This window comes from Scyliorhinus torazame, chromosome 15, assembly GCF_047496885.1.
Source record: "Scyliorhinus torazame isolate Kashiwa2021f chromosome 15, sScyTor2.1, whole genome shotgun sequence".
NCBI lineage: Eukaryota > Metazoa > Chordata > Chondrichthyes > Carcharhiniformes > Scyliorhinidae > Scyliorhinus > Scyliorhinus torazame.
Window position 1 is genome coordinate 116,111,161 of NC_092721.1, and position 15,732 is coordinate 116,126,892.

At 50.8% G+C, this 15,732-nt stretch overlaps 1 protein-coding gene across 3 annotated transcripts in view; it reads left to right on the forward strand.

The window, feature by feature from the left end:
- Positions 1-15,732, forward strand: part of LOC140391426 (neuromedin-S-like) — a 44,922-nt gene that overhangs the window by 16,452 nt on the left and 12,738 nt on the right. For 2 of the 3 annotated variants that reach the window (XM_072475954.1, XM_072475952.1), the window contains exons 4-7: positions 6,933-6,983; positions 7,106-7,135; positions 7,226-7,273; positions 7,674-7,748. In XM_072475954.1, coding sequence (XP_072332055.1) covers positions 6,933-6,983; positions 7,106-7,135; positions 7,226-7,273; positions 7,674-7,748 — 204 coding nt within the window. The remainder of the gene's footprint in view (positions 1-6,932; positions 6,984-7,105; positions 7,136-7,225; positions 7,274-7,673; positions 7,749-15,732) is intronic. The other variant, XM_072475953.1, reaches the window with a different exon arrangement.

The following is a 15,732-nucleotide window of genomic DNA, read 5'->3' on the forward strand; positions in this document are numbered from 1 at the left end:
TTGGCGGGGTGGACCGCGAGGGAGCAGCGCCTTACCGTATCCGGGTGAACGAAGATTTCAGTACTCCCGGAGTCCAGCAGGCAAGAGGTCGCGTGGCTGTTGATTTTTTCCGTTGTCGAAGAGTGGCCAGGTTGTGTGGACGAGACTGGTCTAGCGTCAGCGAGGCGAGCTGTGGTTGATCGTCACTGGTGGCAGCGTGGAATGTCGTCTGCATTCATGCCCCGTGGGAAAGACAAGATGGCGGCGACTGAAGATCCTGCGGGGGACAAAATATGGGCGCCCATGGGCTGCACGTTGTGGGGACGGGACAAAATGGTGGCGCCCATGGGCCGCACACTGCTGGAGCTGGACAAGATGGCGGCGCCCATGGGCCGCACATGGATGGGGGGGGGGAGATGGCGACACCCACTGGCTGGTCGTGGCCCCGGGAGGTGAAGATGGCGGCACCCACTGGCCGTGCGTGGCTCCGGGAGGTGAAGATGGCGGCGCCCTCTGGCTGCGCGTGGTACGGGGGGGTGAAGATGGCGGCGCCCATTGTCCGTGTGTCAGGGGGGAGGGAGCGATAGCGGCAACTCCGCGGGCCTGGCACACTGCAGCGAAGTGGCCCTTTTTGCTGCAAGCCTTGTAAATGGCAGTGTGAGCCGGGCAGCGTTGGCGAGAGTGCTTCTGCTGGCCGCAGAAGTAACATCGGGGACCTCCGGGGTGGGCGGATTGGCGTCTGGCGCAGATGTATTGGCTGGGTAAGGCCCCGGCTGGGACGGCCGTTTGCGGGTTCAGGAGGGATAGGAGGGGTGGGTCGCGCGGCTGGAGGGGTAGGCCTGAACATTACGTGAGGCAACCGTCATGTAGAGCGCTAATTTTTTTGTCTCCGCTCGGTCGAGCGTGGCCCCTTCAAGCAGTCTTTGTCAGATGAGGTCCGACCCAACCCCTGTTCCAAAAGCATCGCGCATGAGGAGATTAGAATGTTCGGTGGCCATAACGACCTGACAGTCACAGTCCAGGACGAGTGGGATTAGGGCCCGCCAGAAGTCTTCAATGGACTCACCGGGGAGTTGAGAGCGAGTGGCGAGTACGTGCCTGGCGAAGAGTGTTCGCTTTCTGCATGTAGTTCTCTTTGAGGAGCGCCATGGCTTCCGCGTAGGTCAGGGTGTCCTGGATCAGCGGAAACCTGAGGATTCTAGGGGAATTTGGCCGGTTTTCGGGGTATAAGCTAAATATGAGGAAATGTGGGATGTTTGCGGTCCAGGCGAGGGGACAGGAGATGTGATTGGGGGAGCTGCCGTTTAGATTAGTAGGGGGAAGCTTTAGGTAACTCGGCATTCAAGTGGCGCGGGAATGGGACCGGCTGCATAAATTAAATCTGGCCCGGCTAGTCAACCAAATGAAGGACGATTTTCGGAGATGGGATGTCCTCCCGTGGTCATTAGCTGGGAGGGTGCAGACGGTGAAGATGACGGTCCTCCCGAGATTACTGTTTGTGTTTCAATGTCTCCCCATCTTTATCCCGCGGTCCTTTTTTAAACGGGCCAACAAAGTGATCTCTGGCTTTGTTTGGGCGGGCAAGACCCCGCGGGAAAGGAAGGTAATGCTTGAGCCGAGTCAGGGAGAAGGTTGGCTGGCGCTGCCAAATTTTAGTAACTATTACTCGGTGGCGAATATAGCCATGATCAGGAAGTGGGTGGTGGGGGAGGGGTCGGCATGGGAGCGTATGGAGGCGGCTTCATGCAAGGGCACCAGTTTGCCGGCACGGTACTCCACCAGCCCCGTGGTGGTGGCGGCCCTGAGAGTCTGGGGGCAATGGAGGAGACATGTGGGAGCAGAGGGAGCATCGGTCTGGTCCCCAATCTGCAATAATCACTGGTTTGCCCCGGGAAGTATGGATGGGGGATCCCGGATATGTCTGAGAGCAGGGATTGAGAGGATGGGGGATATGTTTGTAGAGGGGAGCTTTCAGAGTATGAGGGCGCTGGAGGAGAAGTTTGGGTTGGCGAGGGGAAACAAATTCACGTATCTACAGGTGTGGGACTTCCTACGTAAACAGGTGTCAACCTTCCCGCTCCTACCGCTGAGGGGGATTCAGGACAGGGTAGTTTCCAGAAGGAGGGTAGGAGAAGGGAGCGTCTCGGACATTTACTAGGAAATTATGGGATCAGAGGAGACGCAGACCGAGAAGCTGAAGCGCAAGTGGGAGGAGGAGCTGGGAGGAGAGATAGAGGATGGTCTATGGCCGGATGGGTTGAGTAGAGTCAATGCATCCGCAACATGTGCCTGATACAATTTAGGGTCGTTCACCGGGTGATGCATGATCAATTACCACAAAGACGAGAATAGTGGAACAATCGAGGCTTTATTGAGCAAGATGTTGTGCCCCCTGTATAGTTGGAACCAGAATGGCTGCAGCACCGTAGAGCACACCCTTTTATACGCCACCTGCTGGGCGGAGCCAGCAGGCAGGGATTTACCGGTGTACCTTTAATATACGGGCAGTTCCCTCATGCATATAATATGTCACGAGTGGTGACTACCACATTCACCCCTGTTAAAAAACGAGTCCGGTGGGGGTGGTGGAAAACATAGTTAAGTCTGTCGGGGGCCTTGACCCTCCTCTGCGATCGCCTCAGTCCTGGTGGTGATGTGGGCGCCGACTCCGGGAGCGTGTTGTCCTCGTCTTCGTCACCCCTGAATGGATCCAGTGGGAGAACGGACCCTGCTGGGGTGGGGGCTGCGGTGAGGTTCGCTGGAGTGAGGATGAGTGGCGCAGGGGTGAATGAGGCAACCGGGGGATGGGGGGGCGGGCGGGCGGTGTCAGGTCGGGGGTCGTCGGTGGGGATCCAGTGGGTGCCAGGTCCCGGAGGAAGACTGTGTCCTGGCACCCGTCGGGGTGTGCCACGTAGCCGTACTGCGGGTTAGCATGTAAGTGGTGGACTTTTTCGACCAAGGGGTCCGACTTATGGGTCCGCACATGATTCCGGAGGAGGACACGTCCAGGAACTGTCAGCCATGTTGGGAGCGAGACCCCGGAGGTGGACTTCCTGGGAAAGGCAAACACCCGTTCGTGAGGGGTCTCGTTAGTCGCGGTGCAGGATGGAGTGGAGCGCGTCGGGGAGGACCTCCTGCCAGCGGGAGACCGGGAGATTATTAGACCGCAGGGCCAGCAGGACGGCCTTCTAGACAGTCCCGTTCTCCCCCTCCACCTGCCCGTTTCCCCGGGGGTTGTAGCTGGTCATCCTGCTCGAGGCGATGCCCTTGCTGATATGGAACTGACGCAGTATCATGGTGTCTGATGCATCGCTCTATCTGGCCGGTGGAAGTGCGGCTTGCACTCTGTGCAGACTTGGCAGTCTTTGGTGACGGTCCTGACCTCCTCAATGGAGGAGGGCAGGTTGCGGGCCTTGATGAAATGGAAGAACCGGGTGACCCCCAGTGGTAGAGGTCATAGTGGAGAGCCCAGAGTCGGTCCACTTGTGCACTGGCACATGTGCCGCGGGAAAGGGCATCAGGGGGCTCGTTGAGCTTACCCGGGCGATACACGATCTCGTAATTATAGGTGGAGAGCTTGATCCTCCACCTCAAGATCTTGTCATTTTTGATCTTGCCCCGCTGTGTATTATTAAACATGAAGGCAACCGACTGTTTGTCAGTGTGGAGAGTGAATCTCCTGCCGGCCAAGTAATGCCTCCAATGCCGCACAGCTTCAACGATGGATTGGGCCTCCTTTACGACAGAGGAGTACTGAATTTCGGAGGCATGGATGGTGCGGGAAAAGAAGGCCACGGGCCTGCCTGCCTGGTCGAGGGTGGCGGCCAGAGCTATGTCCGATGCATCGCTCTCCACCTGAAAGGGGAGGGACTCGTCGACGTGTGCATCGTGGCCTTGACGATGTCTGTCTTGATGTGGCTGAAGGCCTGGCGGGCCTCAGCCGCCGGGGGAAAACTGTGGACTGAATGAGTGGGCGGGCCTTGTCCGCATAATTAGGGACCCACTGGGCGTAATAGGAGAAAAATCCCAGACATCGTTTCAGGACCTTGGGACAGTTGGGGAGAGGGAGTTCCGGGAGGGGGTGCATGCGGTCGGGGTCGGGCCCTTGGACTCCATTTTCCACGACTTGGCCAAGGATGGCTAAGCGGTTGGTGCGGAACACGCATTTCTCCTTTATTGTATGTGAGATTAAGGAGTTTGGCGGTGTGGAGAAATTTTTGGAGTCGTGGTCCTGCTTATAGTGGCCGCAGATGGTGACGTTATCTAGGTAACAGGAAGATGGCCCGCAGTCCGTACCGGTCAACCATTCGGTCCATCTCTCGCTGGAGGACCGAGACCCCATTAGTGACGCCGAAGGGAATCCTAAGGAAGTGATAGAGGCGGCCATCTGCTTCGAACGCAGTGTATTAGCGGTTCTCCGGGCAGATGGGGAGCTGGTGGTAGGCGGACTTCAAGTCCACTGTGGAGAAGACTCGATACTGCGCAATCTGATTGACCATGTCAGATCTGCGTGGGAGGGGGTACGCATCGAGCTGCATGTACCGATTGATGGTCTGACTGTAGTCAATGACCATCCTGTGCTTCTCCCCAGTCTTCACCACCACCACTTGAGCTCTCCAGGGGCTGTTGCTGGCCTCAACGATCCCCTACAAGAAGCCGTTGGACCTCCGACCTGATGAAGGTCCTGTCCTGGGCACTGTACCGTCTGTTCCTAGTGGCGACGGTTTTGCAATCTGGGGTGAGGTGCGCAAACAGGGAAGGTGGATCGACCTTAAGGATCCTGAGGCCGCAGATGGTGATGGAGGATAGGGGTCCGCCGAATTTTAAAGTTAGGCTTTGGAGATGGCATTGAAAATCCAGGCCGAGTAACAGGGCAGCGCAGTGGTGGGGGAGGACATAGAGCCGGAAGTTGCTGAACTCTGCGCCTTGGACGGTGAGGGTCGCGATGCAGAACCCCTAGATTTCCACTGAATGGGATCCGGAGGCCAGGGAGATTTTCTGGGTAACTGGAGGGAGCAGCACCTTACCGTAGTGGGGTGGATGATGCCCTCTGTGCTCCCGGAGTCAAAGAGGCAGGTCGTCTCGTGCCCATCGATCTTCACCGTCGTCGCGGTTGCGGGTCTGGACTGATCCAGAGTGATAGAGACAAGCTGCGGTAGATGCTGGGAGGTCCCGGGCTGGTCAGCGGTGGCGGAGGTAGCGGCAGGCGATAAACGGCCAAATGAGCAGGGGTCCTGAGACACCGTCCAAAATGGCGCCGAAGATGGTGGCACCCATGGGGTACACATGGCGGGTGGCATCAAAGATGGCGGCGCCCACGGGCCGCACGTGGCTTGCGGTGAGGAAGATGGCGGTGCCCACTGGCCGCACGTGGCTTGCGGACGGGAAAATGGCGGCGCCCCTGGGTCGCACGTGGGGGGGGTGTAGGAATGCCAGGCCTGGAAACAGCGGCGACCGACCGGGCCTGGCAAACAGCAGTGAAGTTTCCTTTCTTCCCACACCCATTTCAGGTTGCGCTCCACGTAGGACTGAACGTTACGGGAGGCCACTTCTAACGAATTAGCGAGCTGCCTAGTTCCTGCAAGATCGGGCGTACTCCCTTCCAGTAGCCGCTGGTGGACGTATGCAGACTTCATGCCTGTGACGTAAGCATCTCTAATTAAAAGTTTGGTGTGTTGGACTGCCAAAACTGGCTGGCAGTCACAGTTCCTCCCCAGGTTGTGCAAGGCACGCCAGAAATCATCCAGAGACCCCCCCCCAGGGAGTTGCTGTCTTGTGGCCAGGAGGTGCCTGGCGTATACTTGATTCACTGGTCGAACGTAATGTCCCTTCAGGAGCTCCATCACTTCGGAGTAGGTGGGCGCATCCCGGATGATGGGACAAATGTCAGGGCTCACCCGTGAATAGAGGACTTGGAGCTTCTGCGAGTCCGAGGGTTCTTCAGCGGCTGTTCTGAGGTAGCTTTCGAAGCAGGCTAGCCAGTGGTCAAAGGCGGACATAGCGTTGGCTGCTTGAGGGCTCAGCTGCATGCGATCAGGCTTGATGCGGAGATCTATCGTTTAAACAATCTTGCTCCATAAATTGATGCACTATCAATTACCACAAAGACGAGAGTAGTGGAACAATCAAGGCTTTTTTGAGCAAGATGTTGTGCCCCCTGTAGCTGGAACCAGAATGGCTGCAGCATCGGAGAGCACACTTTTATACGCCACCTGCTGGGCGGAGCCAGCAGGCAGGGATTTACGGTTGTATCCTTAATATATGGGCAGTGCCGTAATACATATAATATGCCACGAGTGGTGACTACCACACCGGGCTCACATGACAGTGGCCCGGATGAGCAGATTCTTTGGGGTGGAAGGCAGGTATGCAAAATGTGCGGGAGGACCAGTGAACCATGTTCTGGGCATGTCCGAAGCTTAGGGAATTTTGGCAGGGGTTTGCGGACGTCATGTCCACAGTATTAAAATAAAGGGTGGCGCTGAGTCCAGAGGTGGCGATTTTCGGGGTGTCGGAAGACCCGGGAATCCAGGAGGAGAAAGCGGCAGATGTTCTGGCCTTTGCTTCCCTGGTAGCCCGGAGACGGATACTATTAGCTTGGAAGGACTCAAAGCCCCCGAAGTCGGAGACCTGGCTATCGGACATGGCTAGCTTTCTCTGTTTGGAGAAAATCAAGTTTGCCTTGAGAGGGTCACTGTTTGGGTTCGCCCGGAAGTGGCAACCGTTCATCGACTTCTTCGCGGAACATTAATCGTCAGAAGAAGGGGGGGTTAGTTTATCTTTGAGTAGGGGGTTAATAAAGGTGGGACCTGTAAGGGAGGGAGACGGCTTTTGCACTGTTTATAGTTTCATGTACATTGTTTATTGTGTTGTTGTTATAATACCAAAAAATACCTCAATAAAATGGTTACTAAAAAAACAAAATTAATACATATGAAATGTTTACATTTCAGTTTGTTATGGAATTTTGCAATGCTATCCGACAAAATGTGCCAAGAACTGAGGTGAGTATTTGACATTAATCCATTAACGTTATTTTAAATTCTCATTTTTTAATTTTCAAAATCAAAGATTTGTTCCTGTAACTAATTAGTTACCAAATGTTGTATTATTACGCCCATTCTAGGGTGGCGATAGTGTGGGTATGTCTAAAAGAGTAAGTATATTTTATGATTTTACTTAAAGATTAAAATTGTGAAATTAGCCTCATTGTACACTAGTGAAGTCCTGTTTTTCTCTGATACAGTTTTTATTTCATTACTCCAAAACACAAAAACCGCATCTGAAGAATACAGTAAGTATTTTCAGTTAACACCGTAAAATGTGTTGTTAGTGCTCAGATATCTGTGTTTTCTTATTGTCATAATGTTCATCTGGAAGGAATTAAATGACTTCACTGCTCAGTGTTACTTCACCTTGCCAATAGTAAAAAAAAAAATCTTTACTGGACCCATATAAAAGCGCAAATTAGTTCATAAAAGTATTAAAACAGACATCTTTCCCTGTAGTTTAAAGTTTAAAAAATGTTTAACTGCTAAGAATGAAGATTATGCTTTTAAATAATTATGCTATCTTTGATGTCAGTAAACCTTAAAGAATCTGTCACTGGAATAAATCTGCTCAGCGGTTTATCTGACAAAAAAATATACCAGGGCTGAATATTCATTGCCGTTTATCATGTCCTTTTGTTGCAGTTGTCTGCTGTGCACCCGTTACTGCATCTTGCTCCAAAGCTCTCTGAAAGAAGAATGGACAGATCTCTTGATTCAGTATGCATTTTTTTTCTTCTATTATCTTTTTATAATGTTCTCATGATGATACATGCCTTGACCAGCTGTACTCAATATTGTTTATCATATCAAGTTTGTACCATTGTTTTTTTTTTTAAAAGAACATAGAGCCCAGAATTCTCCTGCTGTCGGGATTCTCTGTTCCCGCTGGCAGTGCACCCCAGTTTGCAGGTTTACCGATGGCGTGGGGTGGCTTCAATGGGAAATCCCATTGACAAGCGGGAGGCGTATATAATCCCGCTGCCAGAGAACGGCGCACCGTGGATCGCGGCTGGGGGATCAAAGAATCCAGTCCGTTATCTAAAAATGATGCAGCGCCGAGAATCACCCCTCTATTCAACGGCACTTTGGTGTTTTTCTTTGGCTTCGGAGATTCTCCCCCTGAGGCCATACTTTATAAAAAAAAAAAAATTAAAAAAAATTTATAGTACCCAAATACAACCAACCTAGTTTGACTTCAGCACCTTGGGCACTGAACATTGTATTCACTCCTATTTTTAAAATAAATTTACCCAATTCATTTTTTTTTTCAATTAAGGGGCAATTTAGTATGACTAATTCATCTCCCTGCACTTCGTTTTGGGTTGTGGGGGTGAGACCCATGCAGACGTGGGGAGAATGTGCAAACTCCACAGACAGTGACCTGGGTCCTTAGCGTTGTGAGGCAGCAGTGCTAATCACTCTGCCACTGTGCTGCCCCTCTCTGAGGCTACACTTTAGTCGATTTCCTGCTGGCAAGCAAATCGAGGTGCTGTCTTGAACAGCAACACCGATTCTTACCCCTTTCAGACCTCCCCCTCCATACCTTGGCAAGATCCCCCCCCCCCCCCCCCCCGACCCTAGCTGTGCCAACCTGGCACTCTGGCAGTGCCACCCTTGCAGTGCCAGGCTGGCAGTTCCAGGGTGCCTGGGTGAGCACCAGGGTACTACCCTGCCCTGCCCCGACCACCAGGGGTTTCTACTGGCTTCCAAGACTCCCTGAGGTGCCATTACGTTTGGTCCACGTTTGTGTAGTCCAGTACTAAACGCCACCCTGGCAAGATCTTGCAGGCGCGGCCGTTGACTCCTAAGCGCCGGGTGAATCCAGTGTCCGGGTATTTAAATGAGCCAGAACGCCCGGGCAAAGCCAGTCGGGTGACTCTCAATCGGCCCAATGTGGAGCCCAATTTGGGGCATTTGCATGATTCACCCGTTGTGCCCGGATCCATGCCAGGTGCAACGCGGTTGCTGAATCATGTCCTACCCAGGCGCAACACGGTCTCTGAATCGTGTCCTACATTAAGTTTCTAATATTACCAAAAAGATACTTTGTATTGATCATGAACAAAAGTGCAGTCTGATTTAATATAGCAATGAGAGTATAATGCTCAGTAGTACAAATTTCAGGGAGACAGACAATGGTTTGAGTAGAGGCTTCTTAATATCTAGTTTTGATTTTAAAATTATCTATCTGAGAATACCCCAAATAAAGTAGACAACGGTGGGCCTTCCCTGGGATCCAGGACCTCGGGGGGGCTGATGTCCTGCCTGCCGGGAGCTGTCAGCTCTATTGAATGTTGGTGCACTAAGGAGGCAAGGGTGGTGCCTGCTGGCGGGTCAACACCCACCTAAGGCCCAGTATCGTTGTTGGATCCCAGGCCACAGGGAGTGATGCCAGGAGATCACAGGGTGGGGTTACAGCAGTGGGGGAGTGGAGTGGTCAGCAGCAAGGAAAGGCGGTGGTTCTCAATGGGTTTCCCACAACGAAGCTCTGACTTGTTCTTGTAGCTATAGTATTTAAACAAATACACAAACCAGGAGCAAGAGCGGGCTGTTCAGCTCCTTGAGTCTGCTCTGCCATTTAATAAGATCATGGCTGATCTGATAGTAACCTGAAATTTGCATCCTGCCAATCCCCATAATCTACCATCCCCTTGTTTACCAAGAATCTATCCACGTTTTAAATGGGCGACCTTTTATTCTTAACTGTGACCTAGTTTAGCTTTTCCCACAAGAGAAAACATCCTCTCCACATCCACCCCATCAAAATCCCTCAGGATCTTATGTTTCAATCAGCGTTACAGATCTTCATCCCCAAGGCCCTTTTCCACAAAGTGGATAAAATGATAAAGGCATTTGTGTGGGGGGACAGGAACCTAAGAATCCCCAAGACAACACTGACAACCCACCAGCCATGATTGACGCCACATTAAAAAAAACAGAGGCAGGACGGGGGGAAGCTAGTGGTCACGGACCTTTACATAGGAGACAGACTCGCGACCTTGAGCGAGCTGACAGTGGACCTGGACCTGCCAACAAAACAAGAACTCCGACATCTCCAAATTAAACATTTTCTCTGCAAGGAGACGGCAAGATACCCCAGGGCCCAAGAGACACACTACTGGAGGAACTAATAAACACAGACAGCAAGGAGGGGGGGAAACTGTGGAAACATATTACGGGCGGTTGGTAGGAAGGGCAGGACTACCACTGGACAAAGCCAGATGGAAATGGGAGAACGAAGTGGGGACAGAAGTGGGCTGGGGTCTCTGGAGCGAAGCACTGGGTAAGGACCACTCCACCTTCTCCTGTGCCAGACTAAGCCTCAAACATTTTAAACTGGTGCCCAGAATTAACCAGAACCCAAATGAGCAGGTTCTTCCTGGAGTTGGAGGACAAATATGAACAGTGCCATGGAGGCCCGACCAACCACACCCACATGTTCTAGGCCTGCCCCAGACCTGTAGGGTTCTGGACAGCCTTCTTCGAGGTTATTTCCAAGGTTGTGGGTGGAACGGTGCCTGAGAGTGGCAGTCTTCGGGGTATTGGACCAGCCAGAAGTACATCTGGGGAGGAGGGCGGACGCCCTAGCTTTTGCTTCCCACACCGGAGAATCCTGCTCGGCTGGTGATCAGCACCACCCAAGGCTGCAGACTGGCTGGCAGACCTCTCGGAATTCCTCCACCTGGAGAAGATCAAGTACACAATCCAAGGGTCTGACTAGGGTTTCCACAAAGCGTGGAACCATTCATCAGCCTGTTCCAAGACCTGTTCAACAGCAATTAGGGGAAGAGGATGGGAGGAAGGAAGATGAGGGAAGACACACAAAAGAGAAAGAAGCGGAGGAGGGCAAGGAGAGAAGGGAATCCAGGGGGACCACAGAGTGGAACACTGGGTAAAAGAAGCGGAGGGGAAGGGCCACGCAGCTCTCCTCCTCCCCCACCCACCACCACCACCACCAAGGACAAGAAATGAAAGACCCCAACAGAAAGAAACAGAATGCAGTGTGTGTGGCGCCAAAAACAGAAGGCATCACTAAGAGAGATACTCAGCCACCAACAAAGGAAGTGAGGGGGAGGGGGGGGGGGGGGGGAGGGGGGGACCACATGTAAAAAGCTGTGTAAATGAGAAACAACTTTATTTTTAAATATCAGACACACTTGAGCCGTTACTCTGTAAAAACTGGAAAATACCAATTAAAAACACTTAAATTAAAAATGTTTCAATCAATTCACCTCCTTACTCTCCTAAACTCCAGCAGATACCAGCCTAGCCTGTCCAACCTTTCCTTATAAGGCAACTCGCCCATTCCAGTTATTAGTCTGGTAAACCTTCTCTGATCTGCTTCCAATGCATTTACATCCTTCCTTAAACAAGGAGACAAATACAGTACACCAAACATGTCACATTTTCCAGAATTTGAATCCTGGTCCACACTATTTACTTTCAAATCCCCTCTCCTTCCCTTGTTATGGGACTTTGTTCATGTGTAGACCGCCGCAATGGTACAGATCCCACTTTCCCCAGTACTGGTGCTTGTCCCCCATGAACCAGAACCCACTTTTCCCACACCAGTCTTTTGAGTTATACTTCATCTCCCTTGTATGATTAGTCCTATGCCAATTTACATGTGGCTCAGGTAATAGAATCATAGAACCCAAAAAGAAAATACTGGAAAATCTCAGCAGGTCTGGCAGCATCTGTAGGGAGAGAAAAGAGTTAGTTTCGAGTCCAGATGACCCTTTGTCAAAGCTAAAGACAGAGAAAGTGGGAAATATTTATACTGTGGAGTGAGAATGCTGCCAGACCTGCTGAGATTTTCCAGCATTTTCTTTTTTGTTTCCGATTCCAACATCTGCAGTAATTTGCTTTTAATAGAATCCCTACAGTGCAAAAGGAGGCCATTCGGCCTATCGATTCTGCACCATCCCTCTGAAACAGCCCTCTGAAACAGCCCCCTATCTTTATAACCCCACCTAGGGACAATTTAGCATATCCAATCCACTTAACCTGCACATCACTGGACTGTGGGAGGAAAACGGAGAAACCGGTGGAAACCGTGCAAATTTGACGCACAATTGCCCGAGGTCAGAATCGTCCAGGTCCTTGGCGCTGTGAGGCAGCAGTGCTACTCCCTGTGCCACTGTGCTGCCCAAACCCTAACCCTAATAATCCAGAGATTATGACATTTGAGGTTTTGCTTTTCAATTTTGTCCCAAGCTTCTCATACTGACTATGCAGAACTCTCTTCTGTTACTGACCACTGACCAAACCATAAGACCTTGTCCCAAGAGGTGTGACTGCCTCCTGATACAAAGAGTCCAGATTCCCCCTCCCTGATGGATTGCTGTATCTGTAGTTCAACCTCCACCTCAAACCTCTGAGCTGCTTGAATTTCAAACACTTACTGCAGACATGTTTTAACCTGGATCAAATTGGCATTCAGGAGCTCTCGCATACTGCAGCTGTGACACATCACCTGTCCTGCCATCCTTAATGTATTCTAATTAATTATTTTGTTCAATTATATATTTTATGAACCTTACCACCAGTTATATTATTTTGAACCTTGGAATAGATACTTCCCATATACTTACCAAATAACTAATTTATTCTCCTGTAACATAATAAGATTGCTTCCTGATGGCTGAGGAAGTTAGAAAGCAAAATAAGGACCTCTTCCCCCTCCCTTTCTTAACTCCCTGAATTACCCAAGTCCCAGCACTCTATTCTTATATCGAATTAATTTTTTTCCAATCAAGCGTGGCCAATCCACATAGAATGCGCATCTTTGGGTTGTGGGGGCGAAGCCCACGCAAACACTGGGAGAATGTGCAAACTCCACACGGACAGTGACCCAGAGCCGGGTTGAACCTGGGACCTCAGCGCCGTGAGGCAGCAGGGCTAACCCACTGCGCCACCCAGCACTCCCACACTATGTTGGTTGGCTTTATATGCTGCCAAACTAAAGGCTAGCTGAGTCAGTTGCACAGGAACCAGTTGAGCTGCCCTTAATTAAATAAACCCAACAGGTTTTCCAGTGCAGGTCTGGTGAAAACCCTACTTGAGGCTATGAACTTTAAAATTTAAACTCTAGATTTCATTAAGCGCAACCTACAAACAAAACTTGACTTTTACAAAAGATTTAACAAGTTACTCCTTCGTCAAAATCCACCATCATCCAGTCCTAGGTCAAATTGAGTTATTTTTTAAAAGTATGTTTTATTCTCCTTTTTCACATTTTCTCCCAAATTTACACCCACCAACAATAACCATTAATCAGTAACAAATATGTCAATCCCCATATCAATAACAACGATCCCATCCTCTCACCAAACCCCAAACATTAGCCCGCATGTTCACATAAACAAATGACAAAAAGGAATCAGGAATCACCCATAGACACCATTATCACACACCGCCCCCCACCCCACCCCCAACTAATGTTCGATGTTATCCAGTTCTTGAAAGTGCATGATGAACAATGCCCATGAATTGTAGAACCCCTCCGTCCTTCCCCTCCGTTCAAACTTAACCTTCTCAAGAGTCAAGAATTCCAACAGGTCCCCCCGCTACGCCAGGGCACAGGGTCGAGAGGTTGTTCTCCACCCCAGCAGGATCTGCCTTCAGGCGATCAACGAGGCGAAGGCTACAACATCTGCCTCCGCACCCTATTCCAACCTGGCTGGTCCAACACCCCGAATATGGCCTCCCGGGGGCCCGGGTCCAGTTTCACGTGCACCACTTTAGAAATTACCCTAAAAACCTCCTTCCAGTAATTATCCAGCTTTGGACAGGACCAAAACATATGAATGTGATTAGCGCCCCCCCCCCCCCCCCCCCCCACTCCCTCAAAGAATCGGCTCATCCTTGCCCTTGTGAGGTGTGCTCTGTATACCACCTTCAGCTGTATCAGCCCCAACCTCGCACATTCAATCTCCGGAGCACCTCACACCAGAACCCCTCCTCCATATCCTTTCCCAACTCTTCCTCCCACTTTGCTTTGATCCCTTCCAGTGGTGCCTTCTCCTCCTCAAAATAGCTCTGTAAACCACTGACACTACCCCCTTCTCCAGTCCCCCTGTCATCAGCACCTCCTCCAGCAATGTGGAGGCTGGCTCCCCCAGGAAGCTCTATCTCCTTTCTGGCAAAATCTCGAAATGTATGTATCTAAACATTTCCCCCTGCTCCAGCCCATACTTTGCTTCCAGCTCCTTCATCCCTGCAAACCGACCCCTAAGAAACAAATCTTTTAGTGTCTTAATCCCCTTCTCCTCCCATTTCCGAAAATGTCCATCCCACCTCCCTGGCTCAAATTGGTGGTTCCCCCGAATCGGCATTTCCCTTGACCCTGCCCCCAACCCGAATTGTTGGCAAAACTGCCTCCAAATTCTCAATGAATCTATTATTCCCGGACTCCCTGAGTATTTCCCCGGAGCTATCTGGAGTGGTGCTGTTGCTAAGTGCTTTCAATCCCGACCCCTTGCACAAACTCTCCTCCATTCTGACCCACTGGGAATCAACCCTTCTGACCCAGCTCTGCACCTTCTTGACATTCGCCGCCCAGTAGTAATACATCAGGTTCGGAAGACCCAAACCCCCTGCCTGCCTTCCCCTCTGTAGCAGCACCTTTCTAACTCTGGCCACCTTCCCAACGCATATGAACGACCTAAAGGTCAAATTGAGTTTATACGGCTAGTCCAGTTCAGTTTCCAATCAATAGTAACCCCCAGGATGTTGTCAGTGGGGATTCTGTAATGGTAATGCCATTGAATGACAAGGGGTCTTGTTGGAAATAGTCATTGCCTGGCATTTGTGGTGCAAATGTTACTTGCCACTTGTCAGCCCAAGCCTGCTTATTGGCCAGGTCTTGTTGCATTTGGACATGGACTGATTTAGTATCTGAGGAGTCACGAAGAGTGCTGAACATTGTGAAATAATCAGTGAACATTCCCATTTCTGATATTCTGATGGAAGGAAAGTCATTAATGAAACAATTGAAGATGGTTGTGCCTAGGACACTACCCTGAGGAACACCTGCTGTGATATCCTGGAACTGAGTTGACTGATGTCTAACAAACCACTTTGTGCTCAGTATGACTAGGTATATTTGGGCAGCACGGTACCACAAGTGGCTAGCACTGTGGCTTCACAGGTGTCTGCATGGGTTTCCTCCTGGTGCTCCGGTTTCCTCCCACAGTCCAAAGATGTGCAGGTTAGGTGGATTGGCCATGCTAAGTTGCCCTTGGTGTCCAAAAAGGTTAAGAGGGGTTATTGGGTTACGGGGATAGGGTGGAAGTGAGTAGGGTGCTTAAGTGGGTCGGTGCAGACTCGATGGGCTGAATGGCCTCCTGCACTGTATGTTCTGCACTGTATGTTCTATGTCCAGGGCAGTCACTCTCACCTCACCCTTGAAATTTAACTCTCTTCTCCATGTTTGAATCAAGGCTGTAATGAGGTCAGCAGTTGAGTAGCCCTGGCAGAACCCAAACTGTGTCGGTGAGCAGGTTGTTGTCAAGCAAGTGCTGCTTGATAATGTTATTGATGATCCCTTCCGTCACTTTACTGATGATCGAGAGTAGACTGATGTGGGTGGTAATTGGCCAGATTGGATTTGTCTGGCTTTCATTGCAGTATTAATGTAAGCCTACTTGTGACACTAATAAATATTATTATTATTATTTTGCGCAAAGGACATACCTGG